Source organism: Galleria mellonella, unplaced genomic scaffold (assembly GCF_026898425.1).
Source record: "Galleria mellonella isolate WM207_F2 unplaced genomic scaffold, CSIRO_AGI_GalMel_v1 utg64, whole genome shotgun sequence".
Classification (NCBI taxonomy): Eukaryota; Metazoa; Arthropoda; class Insecta; order Lepidoptera; family Pyralidae; genus Galleria; species Galleria mellonella.
The window spans coordinates 4641656-4662206 of record NW_026442133.1 but is presented as its reverse complement, the minus strand read 5'-3'; the positions used below and the strand labels follow the sequence as shown (position 1 = coordinate 4662206).

Here is a 20551-nt window from a genome sequence, read left to right as displayed (position 1 = left end):
GATCTTGATTAATGTGTCAGTTTTGTGTGAATGTATCGCTTATTTATTACTATTTGTGTAATTAATGTTGGTTATTATGAGTTTGTGGCAGCTTTATATTCTTTTATATTTATCTAATTTTGTCTACATAATTCTTAAGACTGAAGTCCTTTGTCCTGAGCCATCTGAGTAAGTGGTGAATGTTACTGAGTGTGTAACAAGAATAATTGTATACGAGTCGTATACATATTTAATAAGTTTTATATTTATAAATATATGACATAGATATTTATGCATTTAGAAACACGTAATTTAAAAACTACGGGAAATACATGTAGCAAAATAATATGTAGTTGACTTGTTACAGCAGCACGGCATCCCATCTTTACCAGACAGACTATAACTTCTCAAATTGCGTCCGTAAGTAAGGGACGTGGATTAGCGTGTGCTAGGGCAAATATTTTATTACAGTCCAAATCTCCAGCCCTCAACGTTTTATTGTTCATAAGGCTCGTCCGAGCCAAATGAAAGAGTTTATGGCTGAGACGTAAGTCTGTCGGTGTTGCCACTATAGTGACATTTATATTTTTTTTCCACAAAATTTATTAATAAATCTACAAAACTACGTGACCGTTTTTGAAATCGAAATGATGTTTTATATTGTTAGTATTATCAAATATGTTAGTTATTTTGCTTGTACATAAATAAAATAATAGCCGAAACGTGAAAATAATAATTATTTTTAAACTATTATTTCATTGTTTTCGTTTTAGTCAAATGTTACATAAGATAAATTTTACAAGTAACAAAATTAAAAAATGTAATAATTATTTATGAAAATGATAAATCGACATAATATTAATTAATAATCCTCAGCGATCAAATATTATATAATAGTTTTTTATTGATAGATAAATATTCAAGATAGGTTCAGGTAAAGATTTAGCTCTTCACATTAATTTATTTATAGACTTCTTTGTAATGCATTTTTTTTTTTACAATGGTCATCTAATTATAAAATAATGTTTTCCTGTCAGGCAACACCAGCGGTTCGTCTTGTTGACTCAAGTTATTGGGCGCATTTTGTCGGCGATTGTGTATTACTGTTATTGATTGTAGTTGGCACGTGACTCGTATTCACGATTGTGTTTCTCTTTGCTCTTCTGATGGACACTCAATTTTCGTCTTTTATCATATATTTGAATCAGTAGGTAATAATATATAGAGATATTTTATATTAAAACAAAAATATTATAGGTCATAATTTGTATTCTCACTTTAAAACTTTCAACATAATTTAAAAATAACAGCGACGACGACAGCTAAAAAACTAGTTATTATTAAAGACTTATTATTTATTTTTCTTTTTGTGAATTTAAAGTTTACTATATCTTAATTTGATTTATCGCTTATTTCTCTTTATAAAATCAACTGAGAAATACAATGGTTCTTAGCAATCGCGAACACGGTCGTCTCTTTGAACGTGGAACTCATTCATAAAGGACAAGTTCAAAAGCAATATATCGTTGGAATGGTGGACCGTTATTTTGCCCAATCGTATATGCCATTGGTATACTGACCGTACAATTATGTATTTATTGTAAACGCTACGATTGCCGGCCGACTGTAATTTGCTTTTAATTCGACCTCTTTCGTATCATTTTCGAGTTTCTTCCTTTTGCGGGCCGTTGGAGATTTGTTGCATTTTGTTGCAATTTCGGTAAAATGGACACGGTTTTTATTATGTTTTCTTGTTTATCTTCTTAATACTGTACTTACCAAAAGGTTCCTTTTTACAAAACCGTTTGCACGGTTGTTTCAAAGATGCCATGGAGATCAATATTTTATGATTTCTATGATGCTATTCAAGTTTATCAGCGACAGGTTACCACTTTCTATAAGATCGTCAAATTATTTTCAATTTTAAAGGACGCAAAATATTAAATAAGTACATAATTTAAATATTAAAGTAAAAATAAAATTACGGACAATATTACAGATTGATCTTGGCTATAATTACTAAATACTACATTGTATTGCATTTATTATCCCCATATTTATACTCTGGGACTTAATATGTCGAATAATTTATTCCTTTCGCGTGATTTACAGGCCATTACGGTTATGTTAGGGTTTCCAGTTAAAACCACCGAGTTATAAAGTCTAGGAGGCTGCATTTACGATAGATATTTCCTATTTTACGACTGCAACAAGTTTAATAAAACATGCCTTTTATTTTATTTACAATAATATGGAATGCCTCCTCCGTGGATTTGTTTGTTCGTAGATTGAGGGTACTACGAGTATACTCGACATTTATGGACTTGCTATGTTAAAGATGCTTAAATTTTAAAATGTTGTGTGAAATTATTGATATAAATTTGCATTACAATACAAGAATAGCAGATGTAGGATTTTAAGGATAGCAGATGTAGAATAGGTATTTTAATTATTTTGTTTGATTTTTGTCTTTTATAAAACATTTTTTATTTTATTTTAAGGGGTATAGTATAAGTATATTTCTTACAAATGTGAAGCCTATCAAGATTTCTACCATGAAAACTGGTGTTACCTACGTTGATTATCATAAAGAAGTTTTACTGAATTCAGTAGTTAAATCACAATTTTGGTAGTGTTGTATTTCTGGGTCAGTTGAACTACCAGAGGGACCAGATTTTTTATTCAGCTTGCAACACGTAATAAGTCATTCTTTATAAAAATGTCGAATATCTAATAAACTTATTTAATGAAATTTTGAATTTTTTTTGTACTAATAAAAAAGATGACATAAATTACGCAAACTACTACTTATATAAACAAAATACTTAAAAAAATTCTTTTATTTTCTAATCTAACGTTGACGACAATAGATACAGATATATATTAGCTTTGGTTTTTGATAAGCCTAATTTAAAACATGGATCTTTCTCAGGGCTTGGAATCCCGATTTTATTGGTGTCCAACCATATATTCATTCACTCGAACCAAATGAATTACTTAAAAAAAAATTGTTATTATTTAAGGTTCTTTATTCCTCAAAGGTTAATTATAGGATTAGTAGATGTGATGTGCGTTTGTTTGTCCGACTATCATGGCGTTTTTCTCTGACAACAACACGTAAATGTTAAGTCAGCATATCAAGTATTAGTTAATTACTAATGTGTAGGTATTAAAATTGTAAAAAAAAATATTTATGTTTATAAAAAGTTATGAACAATCAATTATTACTTACCTATTCCCTTAATAATTAATGGTACACTGACTCATAATTACAAGATGATCTTTTTATAGCATGAATAAAGCGAAAAATTATAAATGATTTCTTTACATATATAGATATACATTTTAGTTTCTGTTAGATTTAGAACTGGCATATTTTCTAATTTAAACTTGGAACATATTATTAAATATTATACTAATATATTAATTTATACTAATATAATAAAGAAAAAAAGATTTGAGTGTTTGTTTGTGTTGTAATGGATAAACTCAAAAACTACTTAACCGATATTAAAAATTCTTTTACCAAGCTTAATGTAGCTTGGTAAAAGAATTTTTTAGTCAGCAATTTATGTTTTTTTTTATACAATTTAGAATGGCAAACAAACTGACGGCCCACCTGATGGAAAGTGGTAACCGTCGCCTATAGACATGAGCAGTACCATGAACATAACAGAGTATACTATTTCGCCCATGATACCCCCCATGCGTTGCCATTCCTGAGGACTCGGGTGTTATTCCTTTGTACCCAGTAAATTCACGCCATATCCCACCCTTCAAACCGAAACACAGCCATGCAAACACAACTGCTTCACGGTTGAAACATGAATGGGACAGAGGTGCCCAAGCAATCTACTTTTGTACAAAGTCTCCCTCTGGTGTTAGCAAGTAACATAGGCTATATAAGTATTATTTTTGAATATTCTATCTACCCGTGCGAAACCGGGGCGGATCACTAGTATATTTTTTTTTTTTTTTTACCACTGAGGTGGCAAACAAGCATACGGCCCACCTGATGGTAAGCGGTTACCGTAGCCTATGAACGCCTGCAATACCAGAGGTATTACGCGCGCGTTGCCGACCCTGAAGAAACCTCTTTACCCCCTTTTGAAGAACCCCATGCTGTAGTCTCTCGGGAAAACCTCGGCAGGGAGCTCATTCCATAACCTGAGTGTTCGTGGGAGAAAGCATCTCTGAAACCGCGTTGTACGCGACCATTTAGGCTGTAAGGTATGAGGGTGAACTCCCTGCCGATGGCGAGCCGTACGATGATAGAAAGTGGCCGTAGGCATCATATTGAATAATTCCTCTGAGCACAATCCGTTGTATAAGCGGTAGAACACGCAGAGTGAGGCAAAATCTCTCCTAAGACTTAAGGGTTCGATACCGCTTGCAAGCATGGGATCATCGACAATTCTCATAGCTCGTCGTTGCACTGAGTCGAAGGGTTCAAGCTGGTATCTAGGTGCTCCCGCCCATAAGTGACAGCAATACTCCATATGGGGCCGGATTTGCGATTTGTAAAGCATTAATCGCTGATCCGGCGTGAAGTAATGCTTCGCTCTATTGAGCACACCGAGTTTTTTGGATGCCAGCTTCACCTTATCTTCGAGGTGGCCACGGAACTGTACGTCACTAGAGATGTCGACACCAAGGATCCCAATGCTTTTAGAGATGTTAAGAGACGTGCCTTGGAACTGTGGGGCCACAGCAAATGGGGTTTTTTTAGCGGTGAACGCGCAAGCTTGTGTCTTAGAGGGGTTAAATTGGACCAAGTTTTGTCGTCCCCAATCAGAGACTCCAGTTAGTGTTCTCTCGATTTCAGACACAAGCTGTTCACGATTGTTCTCCACGATGGAACGGGAGACATTGGTACGACCCGTATAAAGGGCATCCCCGGTGCTATCATCCGCATAACAATGAATGCTACCGAAGGTTAACATATCATTAATATGCAGTAGAAACAGCGTTGGGGACAGCACAGAGCCCTGCGGGACGCCAGCGTTAATATCCATGCTATCGGAGCAGCAACCATCTACAACGGTTTTTATACGTCTGCCGGATAAAAAACTGGCGACCCATTTACAGAGGCTGTCGGGAAGTCCATAGTAGGGCAATTTCGATAGAAGACCCCGATGCCAGACCCGGTCAAATGCCTTTGCAATATCAAGACCGACAGCGAGCGCCTCACCTTGACTCTCAATGGCTGATGCCCATCGGTGCGTAAGATATACCAAGAGGTCACCAGTTGAGCGACTATGGCGAAAGCCATATTGGCGGTCACTCAATAAATCGTGATCCTCTAGGTATTTTAACAGCTGTGCGTTAACTATACGCTCCATCACCTTAGAGAGAAGGGAAGCGATCGCAATCGGTTTGTAATTTGAAGGGTCCGACTTATCGCCCTTTTTAGGTACAGGATGTACAAGGGTGGTCTTCCATGTCGAAGGAAATTGCCCTGTGGAGTACGAGATCGTGAAGAGACGCGTTAATACAGGACACAATTCCGGAGCACACTGCTTTAGGACCACTGCCGGTATACCGTCTGGCCCACTCGACTTATGAACATCTAAGGATAGTAACTCCCGCCGGACTTTACATTGTGTTATAGTAATTTCCGGCATGGAGCTTCCGCAACACAAGATGGTAGGTGGTACAGAATTACCTTCGTCCATAGTCGAGTTAGAGGCAAAGAGAATGCCAAATAAGTCGGCTTTCTCTTTAGCACTGTAGGCCAAGTTACCATTCGGTTTCCGAAGTGGTGGAAAAGACGACTGACAAAAGTTTCCTTGGGCAGCTTTAGCAAGCGACCAGAAAGCACGGTTACCAGAAGGAAGGCTTGATAGTCGCCTACCAATTCTGCCCACAAATTCAAATTTGGCTCTGGCAATTACTCTCTTACTGGACCTCGAAGCAGCATTTAATTTGCGCTTTGCATCACTGATTTCAGGATCAGAGTTAGTGCGAGCCGTAGTCCAAGCCTTGTATGCAGCTTGCTGAGCAAATCTGGCTTTCTTACAAGACCGGTTAAACCACGGACGCTTCTTCGATCCCATTGCCACTAGCGGGTTGGGGATAAATAGCTTCATACCTTCAATGATAGCCTCGCTAACGGCAATTGCGCAGTCGTTAGGATCATGTGATGCAAAACAGAGCTGCTTCCACGGGTACGATGCATAAAATTCTCGCAATCCATCCCAGTCTGCTGACTTATAGTGCCACACGCGACGTCGTCCAATAGGACGGGGTGGATCAGGTCGAGTGTTGGGGACATCAGCCCGGATAAGACAATGGTCGGATGAGCCAATTGGCGCATCCACTCTGACGGTATATCCATCCGGGTGTGTTGTCAGCAGAAGGTCCAGCAAGGAGCTTGTATGGTTCTCTATATCTGGAATTCTCGTTGGAGAATGGACCAGCTGAGAGAATCCATAGGTCAGAGCAAATTCATGAGTAGCTTTTCCCGCGCAGTCAGTGGACCGAGAACGAAGCCACTCGGAGTGGTGAGCAATAAAGTCTCCAAGTATCACTAACTCCGCAGAAGGGTACTGCTCGAGAACCTTATCAATCGTCGTTTGCAGGTGCTCAAAAAGACGGAAGGTGTCCAGATCACCGCTGTGAGACCTGTAAAGGCACGCGTAAATACGAGTGTGGCTCCCGTAATCCACACGTATCCATAATACTGACAGGTCTCTGTCTTCAAGGCCATGGAGACGGCGGTAACAGACATCCGTCCGGATATACATACAAACCCCGGCATGACGAGCAAATTTATGCTCGAGTTTGTAACCGGGGTATAGTAAATAAGATGTATCAGCCGGACATGATATCTGCGTCTCGGTGAGGAATAACAGAGTCGGCTCCGCAGTTTCGAGATGATAGTGAATTGCGTTGATGTTAGAATGAATTCCTCTGATATTGCAGAAGTCCACTTTAAATGTGGATGAGGGTGCCGCTGTGTAACGTCTATTTTTTCTAGATCTGGCCATAAAGTATTAGGGTATTTGGAGGTTAATAGGGAAAGATTGTGCCGATATCAAAGGAACAAAGTGGTGTCCACTCCGTCCCTGCGCTAAACAGGTTGTGCAAATTGCCGACGCGGCGGTCGGAAGGGCCCCCGGTCCCCCCACTGATGTAGTAGCCGGGTCCACTCCGGTCTCCTCCTCCGGCACGACTACCACACCAGGGATTATGCACAGGCGGCGGTTCAGCCTCCCAGGGCGGAGATTAGGTAATCCCTGGGTTCGGGAACCCAACAACCTGCGGGCGGCCAGCGAGCAACCGTTTCACCGGGTCTCCCTGAACGCCGCGTCAGCACTTCGCGTCTGCCCAGCACAAAGATAGTATTAAGACACGCTGGTCCCTCCAATATCAGCACAACCCCTCCCCAAGATGGAACTGGATACCTTACTCACCGCAGGAACACAACGCTATAAAAACAGCGTTGTTTGGCTGCGAACTTCTGCAAGGTGGAGGTCCTTCCCCAGGCGGGCGGTTCCATTTATGAGCGAGAGTCCCGCTGTGCCCTACCTCTCTTACTAGTATTACTACTACTACTACTAGTATATTACGTATTACTAGTATATCACTAGTATATTATTATATCAGTAATATATTACTAAAGTTTAATGGAGTTTTCATTGTATAACTCTAAGTCCCGATAAAGATAACTAAAACACAAATACTATATAATATTCCTTACTATATTAATTTTATGTAATGGCAAGGTATGTTAATTTAAATATTATAAATGTAATTAACATAATAAATGTTTGTTTGCCACCTCTTGGCGCTTTAACGACTCAATTAATTGTTACGAAATTTACCATATAGGTATATATGCTATTTGGGATGAAGAAGGAGACAAGCTACTTTTATTGCAATCAGTCAGTCGGTCAGTATCCCAGTCACGTGACTGACGTTACAGATGTAGACAAGTAACCGATATTTAAAAGTTCCCTTATTATGCGGAATTCTTGGTGCGCTAGTCCCAGTCGCACTTTTTCTGGTTTTTTTTTTTAATAGGGAGTCATTGTTACCGACAAGGAACGATACAATGTCAGTCACAGCGCCCGTTCCTTCAACTTTATAGCCAATCATTTATACATTGCTCGTTTGGTCATTTTGTAATCTCACCGTAATAAAACTCAATGGTTATTATGTCTCTCCCATTATCTGCGGACTTGCGAATGCAAAGGTTCTTTGTTACAATTTCAGAGGAACCTCAATTAATTTGGACCATTGTTTTCCTTCGCTTCATGCTTCTGGTGTTATAAAAAACAGTTAATTCGACAGTGAACATCAAATGTTTCTTTTTTATCTTCAATAAAAAAAGTTGTTGGTCCTTAAACTTGGCAGTTATGATGGTTTTTATCCCAACCTCCTTTAAACACATAAGTGATATAATTGGGGTTCCGATTCTATCGATTCTAATTCGAAATAATGGCCAGTAATTTTGTACGATCATTTGTCGAGGACAGTCGATATTCGATCAATAAATCGATGAAAATCGTTATAATGGCGGGTCGGAATCGACGTTTCATTTCTTTAAATGCCTGATCAACGGATTCGCCTAATAATAGTCATAATGGTAAACGATCAACATTTTTACCGATTATGAAGTTACATTTTGTGTGGCGATTTGTTTTTTTTTTTTTTATTGTGGTATGGTTTGATTGCTTTGAATAAATGAATACAAGTAATCTTTGATATGACGGTAGGTAATTTTATATACAATATTTTATTTTTCACTGGTCAATTGAAATTATTCAATAGATATATCAAAGCGTTTATTCTGCTATTTACATGTCTTTATAATATTTCTTGATACTTGTATACTAATAACTTTAAGTACAACGGCCACTACGAAAATTCTCATAAAATGAACAATAATATTTAAAATTTATTGCAGAAAATTCTAATTTTACAGCAAACTGGGTTTTAATATGTTTTTTTTTTTTTTGCTACAGCGTTTTATTTTATAGTATTTTTAATTTATTAATTATAATTATTGTGTATTTATTTTACTGATACGAATGATTTACTGATACAGCGTCGACGTTCGATGCTAACTAGCATGTTATTGACCGCAAACTTTTATAAGAAAGAGATGGTATAACTAATGTGGCCTGTTTAGAAAGAGATGTCGGAAAAGGGTTGTTTTAACCGCAGGTTATTACGAGATTTAACACGTATTTAGTTAATTAGTAAGTGCGGTTGACCAGTGCGGTGTTAGGGTTCTATTTTGTGCCTCCGGGATTTGTAAATATGCTTTTCGGTTTAGTGACCTAATTGTGGTTTCTGAAGTATCCGTTTTGTTTTGTACATTTTAATGATTATTTTGTTTATATTTGCCGATTTACTAATTACAGTTTTAGAAATTTCACGTTTACAGATGGCAGCAACGAACAATTTCTAAAAATATAAACCGTAGTAACTAAAATAAAATGCTAAAAATTTAAAGTATGTTTTTAATTGAATGTAAAAGGCAAAAAATTATAGAGCATTCGATAGCTAGATAAATATTGACTTCCAAAATATAAAATTAACTGTATATAGTTTTATTTACTTAATAATTTCCCTAATATTATAATTGTGTATTACTAAAGACAATTTATAGATTTATTTACAGTAGAGGACTTACTAAATAAAGGGCCACCTGTTTTGCATTAAGTAGTTGGGCAAATTTCAATAAATTTTGAGTAATTAATTACAATAAATACGAAGTTAGGTTGTGTGGCTCAAAAGATAACCGAAGCGGCAACTAAGTCAATAGACCCAAGCAATTAATTCGGGGTCCATTGGTCATATTGTTTGTTTGTCTGTAACTTAGCGAATATCTATTGTGTGCAATGAATATGAAATAATATGTAAGGTTTTTGTTTTGGTAATTTATTGTGGAATGTGCTTACATAGAGGGCATTATGTAGCTATTTAGTAGAAAATAAATAATTGTTAACATGTAAAAAAATATCAAAATAAAAGTCACTTGGAGTTCAGATGCAAAAACTAATTGTCAGACAGGGTATTTAAGAATACACTTATAAATAAAAAAATAACTATTTCGTAATTCGATAACTTTAAATAATGGCGCAAAATTATCACCTATAAACAACCAGTAAACAAATAGTAGTTTAAAACAACATAGTGACAGTTGTTCAATGAATCAAGGATTTACCTTAGATTATATAGATAAAGTGTCTCCATATAAATGCTTCGAGAAAAGCGGGTCAACTTTTTTATACTATTATATTATAATTTTGCGTGACAAATAGTTATGAGTGCTTCCTTTATAACTCCTACATTTATTTTGTCTTATAAATTTTGTACCTGAATTTTGTACATTATGCACAAAAACTCATTTTATTTGTTAAATAATTAAATATAAATACTTCAAGATACATGAAATGATGATCAAAAAGTTAACATGTTTTTGAGATTCAATGCTCTATCTATATAATCTAAGGATAAATTACTATATATTTTTTTATATACGAAGAAAACGCGATGGAAAAAAAAACTAATTGATTTTATTAATAAAATATCTACGCAGTACAGATCTATTTTTGTACACGGATTAATTATAATGAAGAGATGACACGTACATTATGTTGATTAAAATTTCTCGTCTCGTCACCTTTACCTTTAAACGTATCTATAATACAAGAGTAATATTTAATATTCCTGAATTTGATGAAATTCCTGAATCGGTAACAGTAACTGAATAACACGCTGCCACAATGGAAAAGGGTATAAGTACTCCTTTAACGGACCAAGCGTTAATTCGTGTTTAATTCGACACCTTGTTAATTGTTTTCGACGCCCCAGTCCGTTTGGTGACCTCACGAGGCTGGGGTGAGGTCATGGACATTGGAAGACCACCCGGTACCTCCAAAACACCCTCTCAGGGGGTAATTTTAAGAATATTTGTCTAACACCCCTCAATGTTTACTTGGGTTGTTTGTGGTACCCAGAAAACAATAGTCTCGAAATTCATTGCTCATTTTATTATTGTTTGTACACCGTTTTACGAGCGATTCGATTATTGGAACGTGTAATTAAATGATAATACTGGGCATTAATTGAATTTTACCTGGGCGCTACTTCTGAGTGCCTATTTATTAGAGTTTTAGCGAATGGAAATTGGAAATAATTTTGTCTTTGCGCGATGAATTTATTATATTCGTAGGTACCTAATAGATACTTGCCTTTGTTTTCATAAACTGTCTTGCTTTTCCCTTTTTCAACTTTCAAAATTGTCGTCGTCGTAAATTTGTGATTTGTTTTACATATATACCCTTGTAATAATACCTGTTTGTAAATTCACTTGCTCTCTCAACTTACTTTCTAAATAATTGTTGCTCGACTATAAATAAATTTGTGACGTTTATTGGCATTATTCGAAAATTAAAAAAAATACAACATTTCGTACAGTGTTAGAGTAGTAGCATAAAATAAATAATTCACGTTACTGTTATATGCGACCAACATGGGATAAATCCTACTAATAAAAATTAATCATCGAAATCGGTGTAGAATAAAATGTTACACACCATACACACGGAAGCATAGTTTAAACGAGACCCTCCTTAAGAAGAATTATATATATTTAGAATTAATTAAATTAGTAATGCAATTGAATGATTATTGTTTCAGAAATGGCTCGCATGGAGAAGTCCCCTCTTCTCGCTAATGGATACAACGCGCCCCCCACCCATTTAGGGCCAATGGGTTTCATGCACCAGCATGCACTCATGTCACCTGGAATGCCCCATCCTGGGGTGCCCCGGCCGGATGGGTCCATCATCAAAGGACAGCCTATGCATAATATGGAAGCACTTGCAAGGTAAGCTTAAACTTCAGGATCTAAGATAATTAGTACCTAATTATTGTTTATCACTAGTAAAAAGTTTGTATTAAGTTTTATTCTCATCTAATCATCATGAAATTTGGCATTTGCATTTGTGATGGATAAGGGCATAGACGTCTTATTAACTTAGTCAATAAATAAGTCTCGGTCACGCAGACATAGTCACGGGTTAAAATAGTCTAAACTAATATCATAAAGAGGAAATATTTTTTTCATAAGGAGTAACTTCAAAAAATACTATATTGTGAGAAAATAATATGGGTTGCATTTTATTTAAAAAAATGTGAAGCTTGGGCGCGTCGCTAGTTACTGGTTAATTGAAAATTTGTAAATAGCTACTTGATCGAATTAGGAAATTATTTCTACTTAGTTCAGTTCAAAGGTATTGTTATAACCAAAGAACGGAAATTGACTACGAATAAAGTAGCTGATGATATTCATGAATTAATTTAATGAGGGTAATCTGTAAATGCATGGTTCATTAATTTTAGCTATCTAATTACACTAAAAGTACATATATGCTATCTGTTTACAGCTCAATAAGTATTACGTAAATAACTTTATATAATGAATTTTATCACGTTACACAAATGGCGTTCAAGACTAGATGACTAGATAATGAAAGGAAAAAAATTTTAAACACTCGTATTGTTAGTCGGTTTAGTAGAGTGGCGCTTGATACATTCGAATTAAAATCAAATAGAAACCATATCGAATAAATTCTGGTTTGAATTTAATGGATAATCCAATAAATGTTTATTTTATGTATGGGAATTAATAAGCATTAGTTATCTTATATGTATGTATATTACATAATATACTCACTAGTAGTTTGAAATCTATAGGTTCTGAATAATACTATAATAGTTCCATACTAATTTTGTCATCGTTTAAATTTTTTTTTTTTTTTTAGTACATTAATCTAAATCATGTGATCTATAGTCGAGTCTATACAAAAAAATAATTACTACTATGAAAGCATTGTTAATAGTAACAGCATGCTATTCATCGATGAAACCTCACTTTACTTAGTATTCCAATATTACAATTATAACTAACGTCAGTAATATTTAAAATTACTACCACTTATCAAACCTGTTATTATCCTTATTAATAATATAAATGTTAAAGTGAGTTTGTCTGTTATCTCTCGGCATTTTGACGGCACAACCATTTGTCATGAAATTATACATACTTGTTTGGTATGAAGCAGGACATAGGCTTCTTTTTATTATATGTTTGCAGTAAATAAATATTTAAACGGTCTTAACATAAATAAGTTCACGAAAAGAAACCTCTAAAGCAGGTCAAGTGATACAGGTTAAATGTCCAAGTCGCCAGTTAATCCAGTTAGAAAAATATAAACAGAGAATGCCGTAATTTCCGTTGGAAGACCCACAATTCACTTACCCCACTGTCTTACTGCCACTGTAATACTGAACAGGTGCTATATAAACACCCTATATATTTCTTTGATAATCGATTTTATACTATCAACAACGCATCGTTCATTATATTGACTGGCCAACAATTAAATAATTAGAATAATTTGTGCGAGCTTCGTTGCATTTTACGACTTGTTATTACGTGACCTATTCTATTAATAGAAAACTAGTTTGCACCCCGTAAAATTTGTTCAGCGATAAGTATTAACCCCATTATGAAAACGCCTTTATCTAGATTATATACATCTAAATGGAACACCGACAGTAAACAAAAAACTGTCATAATTGCTGCATTATTTTCTTATACACAGCTTCAAATGTTTAGCCTTTTATCTATATATATATCTATATTTATTTATGAAAATTTGAAAGTAGTCTTATCGATATTAAAGTAAGAATATTAATATAAATGACGATATATTTTCCCTTATAAAAGTTCGATTTCAAATAAAATTCACAATAGTTACATTTTATCTTATAATTTGTAGATAGAAGGTTTAGCCAAGTGTTATTTATTTGAAATTTATTCTTACAAATTTTCTAAATAGTAATATGTGGTGTTTAACTTTGATCTGTAGGGATAATGGTTAAATTACTGAACATGAAACATAATCCTTTACTCCTTAAGAATAACAATGCATAAGCGCTGCAGTGAATTCCATAAAGCCCTTGTTACTGTTCTTATAATTATATAGGTGATGTTTGCCATTTACCATTGCCATTCCAAGTTGTATAATAAATATAAAACTCAATTTGTTTGTTTGTTTATATGTTGTTCAGTATTAACCAACAGTCATTAAATTTGGCGTGCGCATAATATTTGACATGAAAAAGAACATAGGTCACTTTTATTATACTCGGACAATGTAAACGAAATTTTTATTACAGTTATTAAGTAATACTAACTAATTGTAATTCTTGTAACCCGTGACTTAGCTCACGTTAATTAGGATAAAAGGTAATCTACGTTTTAATCTAGAAATAAGATTTACCTATATAGATACTAAAATAGTAAATATCATGAAAATTCATTCCACATGATTGACATCAAAACAAATCAAAACATCTTTACCAACTTTCAGGGTTATAATATTACTCGCTACAAAAGTACAATAGGATATTGAAGAAAGGTTTAATTAATAAAAATAAAGAGTTAAAGTAATCGAGAAACAATTTCATCGATCACGCATGAGTTGTTACGGCACAAATATAAGCGATTGTTTTTAAAACATAATTAATTTCTTCGACCCCTCGTTCAACCTAACGGAACATTTAATATTGAGTGCTCATAATTATTCCTTTTAAATTCAAACCCTTTTTAATTTAAGAACTTTTTCTTTAAAACACTCGAGAACAATTAGTAGATGGTTCTGTCCTTTTAGTGAACTTAAAAGATACTTTCTATTAAAAATTACTTATACCTTAAAAATATCGGAAACAGATTCATCAAGTCATTTTTTACACCTTCGAATTTTTTTGCTTTTTTAAATTTCAGTATTCTTGTATCTTCGTCCTTCGTTTTTCTTATTTTCTTTTATTTGTCTGCAGATCTGGTATATGGGAGAACTGTAGAGCAGCATACGAGGACATCGTAAAACATCTGGAAAGGTAAGATTATCTACTTACCTCCCACACTTGACTCAAATTAGAAAATTATTGCTGATAAGAATGCTAAACAGATCTCCACTCACACTATTTTTTTCTTATTATGTGTGGATTTACGTTTGTCATGGATGAATTTCTTTTTCGGGTTTCATTTATTTCATTATTATTTTATCACCACATTTCGCTTTTTTATAACGGTACCACCTTTAACAACTCGTATATATATACGAAATGTTAATTAAAAACACCTACTGCAATAAAAAAAAGACTGTTCATTTAATCAGTGCAGATATCATGGTGGGAGTGTGAAATTAGAGGAGACAATTAGATCCATGGATCGGGTGTATTTTTAACAAATGACCGTTCGCAGGGCCGGCTTGCGGGGTGCGAACAATTCATCAAACTCATTCAGGGCTAATCTCGATGCGAGGAAAAAGCGGCTCTCATGTAAATTGGGCCGATTCGAGGGCCAATCGTTGGGGGAAAGCGCTTTTCTTTTCTTGTTTAATGGATGGTGATTGATCGGTGGGTTCGCTTTGAACGATACTCGCGGTTTTGACTTCATTTTCAAGTGCTTCGATTGAATGTTTCGAACCGCTTTGATTGACTACGTCCCCGGGGACAGCAGTATACGCCAATAATGTAACCATATACACTTTTTGTATAACTTCGAGTATATTATTGTGTCATAGTTTTCAATGTTAAGTGTAAGTGTACTATAGAAATGTATAAGAAAAGACTGAACTTTTCAGAAACCACGTGTTTGAGGTTAAGATTGTATATTTGGTAGTTATTTGGGTTTCTGCTACTCAGTTACGTTTTTTATATTGCAGGACAACATCATTTGTTAATATTTATGTTATTCTTCCATCAATAATATTTATTTACAAATCTCTTTGATTAATGAGCTCAAATGTTTATTAAGTAGTCAAGCAAGTGACTATGAATTTGGTTGAGATATATTTATAGATAGATCTATTTGTTTTATTTGTATTATATGAGTATAACACTCCCATCTATTCTGTATATTCCCTTTTACTTTGTGCGCTCTCTTTATTCTGGTAATAGGTTTACAAAGAAACTGCAATAATTAATTTCATACTTAAGAAAATTGTTTCATGTTTAAACGGCATCGTTGCTGCACCTTATTTTAAAATATTTATAATATTTATCGAAATCTTATATCCCGATTAGCGGATCCTTGACTTCAGAATTTGAACTTTCTAAGTGACTTCAGGGACACAACGAAATACATAACACATTCAAGAATGGTGCCGCGTGAGAAGTACAATGGACGTCCCTGTGAAGTTTTTGTTGCTATTCATGTCTATAGATAGCAGTTAAAACTTTTTATAAGATGGCCTCTCAACTTTTTGGCATTCCAGATTGCTTAATAAAACTAACTACAGAAAAGCTAAAATTATCTAAAAGGTTCCATAAGGTTGTGTAACTGTAACTTGTAGTCAATTTCCCAAGTCCTCCTAATTAATTGTGTAAATTGGAAAATAAAAGCGTGTGAGCCGTAGCGTGTTTGGTGGGAGGGGGAGGGTGTGGTGGAGCGAGTGCGGGGTAGAATTACAGTCGGACAGCGGGCCGTGTACCGATGTGTCACTGTCAGCCGACGATCGCCCCGCGCTACACTGGGATTAGAGCCGTTTTTAAAGAAATTACCTTACCATACGTGAATGAGAGAGAATAAGAGCCAATATTTTATTCGTATAATCATAAAACATCGAGATACATACTGGTCCATCCATGTAAATCAGCGTTCTTTTCTTAATGAATGCTTGGACAAAAAAAATCTAGCGTATTTAGTTGGTTAGGTCAAAACAGAGTGCGCTCTATTGTAGTATAGTTTTGGAAACATAAAATGAAATCCCAGCTCAGAACTCAATTATTTGCAGCATTGGTACTAGTATACATATATTACATTGGTTAACCGACTTTGTTAGTTATCGAGTCGTCTCTATTTTATATTTCAATATTGTGTATATTTGTAAAACGATCTCTTCACTGTACCTACCTGTCGTGTTTTTGTTTTATCGAAGAAAATTTTTAATTATTTATTTAAAATAGCTGTGATTTCTAATTAGAATAATTTCCAACTAGAGCAATTCCATAATTTGTTCCATTCGTTTTTTCAATATTTATATAATTTGCAACTATAGATTTTTTGTTTTTCTTTATTTTCGTGTAAATTATTAATTCTCATATTTTTACATTCTTTCGGTTGTATTTATAGACCATATCATTATACCTGCGTTCACTCAGGATCATGTTGCTAACATATTATACTATTATAACAAAGAACTTCACATTAAAACATGTGTTTAGATTATACAAATGGAATTGTAACATCAATATGTCAGACAACTAAGTTAAATCATATTAATTGTCTTCGTTTGAGTGGAAGCTTCCTTGCTCTCGCATTATCTCGGCTCGTTTAATTTACGCATGCGCCAGCGACCGACCGGTTCTCAATGCTAACTCCAATTAATTGACAGGATTATCTCCGATTTAATATAATTTGTACTGTTTGTTTTGCTTTCTCTTGTTATAAGCTCTCATTTACGTTCCATTAGCACTGAAATTGGAATTTAATTATTGAATTCTTGGAAAATTTATTTACCTTAATATCAGAAAATCGTATCTATTTCTCGTATATTAGCTGTAAAAATAGTTATCTATATTTGGGAACAGACATTAAAAAAAAACAATACATTAATAATAACAATAATGTATATGTATTCACAATTACTGTGTTAATTTGTCAACCATTTCGACTTGTTTTGAAAAAACTATACAAATGAATTTTGTAAATTACAACATGAGAACCATGGGATAGAAACTGGAATATTATATATTGGTTAACATGAGCTAAATTTGCTAATAACAGCAGTAAATTCAAAAGTTCATCAATAAACATTGGACAAATCGTTGGGATCAATGAATTCGTCCGTTTAATTCCGTTTCGGTTCGAATTAGCTGCGATTAATCGGCGCGCGGCGGGTTAAGCCGCGGACTTGGGGCCTCCAATGCTCGGCATACGCTAGCGCCGCCACTGTATGTCAGCCGAACCGGCACACATCGGTGTGACGTCGATCGTTATTCATCCTGTGCCCCTTGCTACCGAAAGATAGCATTGTTTGCCAGCCCTTAATACTCTTCCATTTTAACGGTTCACATATAGACCGTTGTATTACATTGCATCAAAATTTAACTAATAGTTAAAACATTGAAAATAGTAGAAAAACACTTGTACTTTTCCACAAATTTTGTATAATAAATATCTGACCTGTTCAAGACATTTCCAAAAGTTTATTTACATTTGTTTTCTTCTTGCTTGAAGAACGACATCAAGGTTAATAAAAATGTGTAGTGAGTAAATTATTAATATTTAAAGTCATTAGAAAAATTGGAGAAACACAATGGTTTTCAGGTGAATTGATTGACGCAATGGATGACGCAACGCAAAAAAGGTTGACAACAGTTAAACAGATCTTATTAACAGTATAGTAAATTATTAATTATTTATATTATTACTACGCAACCCTGCAAATCTGTGTGATATAGAGAAATGTCTGATCAACGTTTGATAAAATAAAATTGTCGGGCAGGACATTTCTAATATATGTAAAGATTTGATGATAATAATAATGTATTGATTTATATACCTACTTAAAAATTGGAAATTAACGATAGTCATCACATTGCTATTTTATCATCACCATCCAACGAGAAACGGCAAGAATCGTGGCGGCAGCATTTGCGTGATTGAATCCTCCACCATTAATTTCAGCGAGATCAAACGGAGACCGAGGGTGATATTTATCAAGGATATTGCGAATTATTTTAATCAAATCAAATTCCCTTCGTTGTAAACAAATGCTTTTGATTAATGAGACGCGCGACAGAGCCTCGCAGCCGTTGTGATAAAACACCCGAGGAAAAGGCAAAATTAATGGTCATAAAATGAACTCTTGTATCCGAAAGATAAAGATGCTGAATGCTTTGAATGTTAAGTGATTTTTCTTCGCTTCCTATTTTGAAAGATGATTCCGACGATCGCATCTGGTGACTGTGTACATTTATTTCGGAGCTCGAGAATTAGCTGGAAGTAATTTTGCGCGATTAGTGCGTAACTTTTGGGCTCCGTTAGATATTTAGATTGTCATGGCGGGCAATCATTAATAATAACGAGTTTTGATTTTCAGTAGGCTAAATATGCATAGGGCGTTGTTCGTAGGGTGCATAGTCACGGTGACAGTCAGTCAGCCCTTTGGATGCCAGCCGAGTTTGTCACCGATGCGGTCGTACAGGAATTTTATCTAGCTCTTTGTAGCGGACATTTTATGACGAAAACTATTTTGTTAGTTCTATCGCTAAAACGAACTATGCATATTAGAAGCTTTGAAGTTTTCTAAATATGCTTATTTGTACTGTTCGTGTTGAATTGTAAAATTACTGTAATTTTAGAGATCTCTTAGATATAGACTATGTAAGAATTAATGCAAAAACTACGACCCGGGAGTTTTAATGGAACAAATAAACATGCAATTTTGCAATTTATTCTTTTAGGAAGTAGAGATTATATTTATTAAATAAACATATATAGACACTCAAAGAGAAGTTAATAACTACATGTCTTAGGTATAATTATACAGAATAAAATAATATTATTTCCATTTATTTTATATATCTTCCAACGTTTTTTACATGAATTAGAATAAAAAACATATTATCTATACTTATAATAAATCTGTAGAGAGGTCAATTCTGTACATGAAATATATTTCCAAAATAACTATTAGGAGGTGATTAGTGATCGATAGTGATGTCAAAAATGCAATCAATAAAATTTTTGTCTGTCTGTCTGTATGTTCGTTATAGAAACAAAAACTACTCGAGGGATTTTAACGAAACTTGGTACAATTATTTTTCATACTCCTGGGCAGATTATAATATACTTTTCATCACGCTACAATCAATAGGAGCAGAGCAGTGAAGTTAAATGTTAAAAATGTCCACCCGTACGACGCCGGGACAGGCCGCTAGTCTTATATATCTCAGCAATACAACAATTCATAATTTTAATTGGATATGTTATAAAATATCTATAAAAGACACTCGGGCAAGCAATAGAAACTTTGATGACAATTGTACAACATTGTCTTATTTTGTATATCATATTCTTGTAATTGGTTTTTAGGCTTTTGTGGAAACATAGAAACAAAGTTTCATTATTAATTTTATTAATTTATTTTTTATTAAACATATTACAAAAATGAATGTTAGGTACAAAATACTTAAATCATTACTATTATAAAAGCAAATGATATAAAAATAACGCAGCACACGTCACGTTATCATACACAAGTTGCACAGTCAGCCCGTATTAATCTAGATCCGGCATCTGACAGCACAAGTCAAATTTCTCATCAAAAATAAGAATTAATGGCGAACAACATTAATCATTAGCTGGCAAACGGCACGAGGTGTCTGTATCCCATTATTTTGCATTACTAATGATATAAGGGAAGTTTTCAGAGGAAAATTTCACACAGTCACCACCCTCGATTGTTAGGTGTTGAGTGACTTGATGACGTAAATATTATATGTATATATAATTATGTTAATACAATATGTTTTTTTT

The 20551-nt window shown here is 34.4% G+C and overlaps 1 protein-coding gene across 4 annotated transcripts in view; it reads left to right on the top strand.

Moving 5' to 3' along the window:
- Positions 1 to 20551, top strand: part of LOC113512384 (dachshund homolog 2) — a 185213-nt gene that overhangs the window by 82783 nt on the left and 81879 nt on the right. For all 4 annotated transcript variants that reach the window (XM_026896263.3, XM_052900122.1, XM_026896257.3 and 1 more), the window contains 2 exons: positions 11635 to 11824; positions 14842 to 14901. In XM_026896263.3, coding sequence (XP_026752064.2) covers positions 11635 to 11824; positions 14842 to 14901 — 250 coding nt within the window. The remainder of the gene's footprint in view (positions 1 to 11634; positions 11825 to 14841; positions 14902 to 20551) is intronic.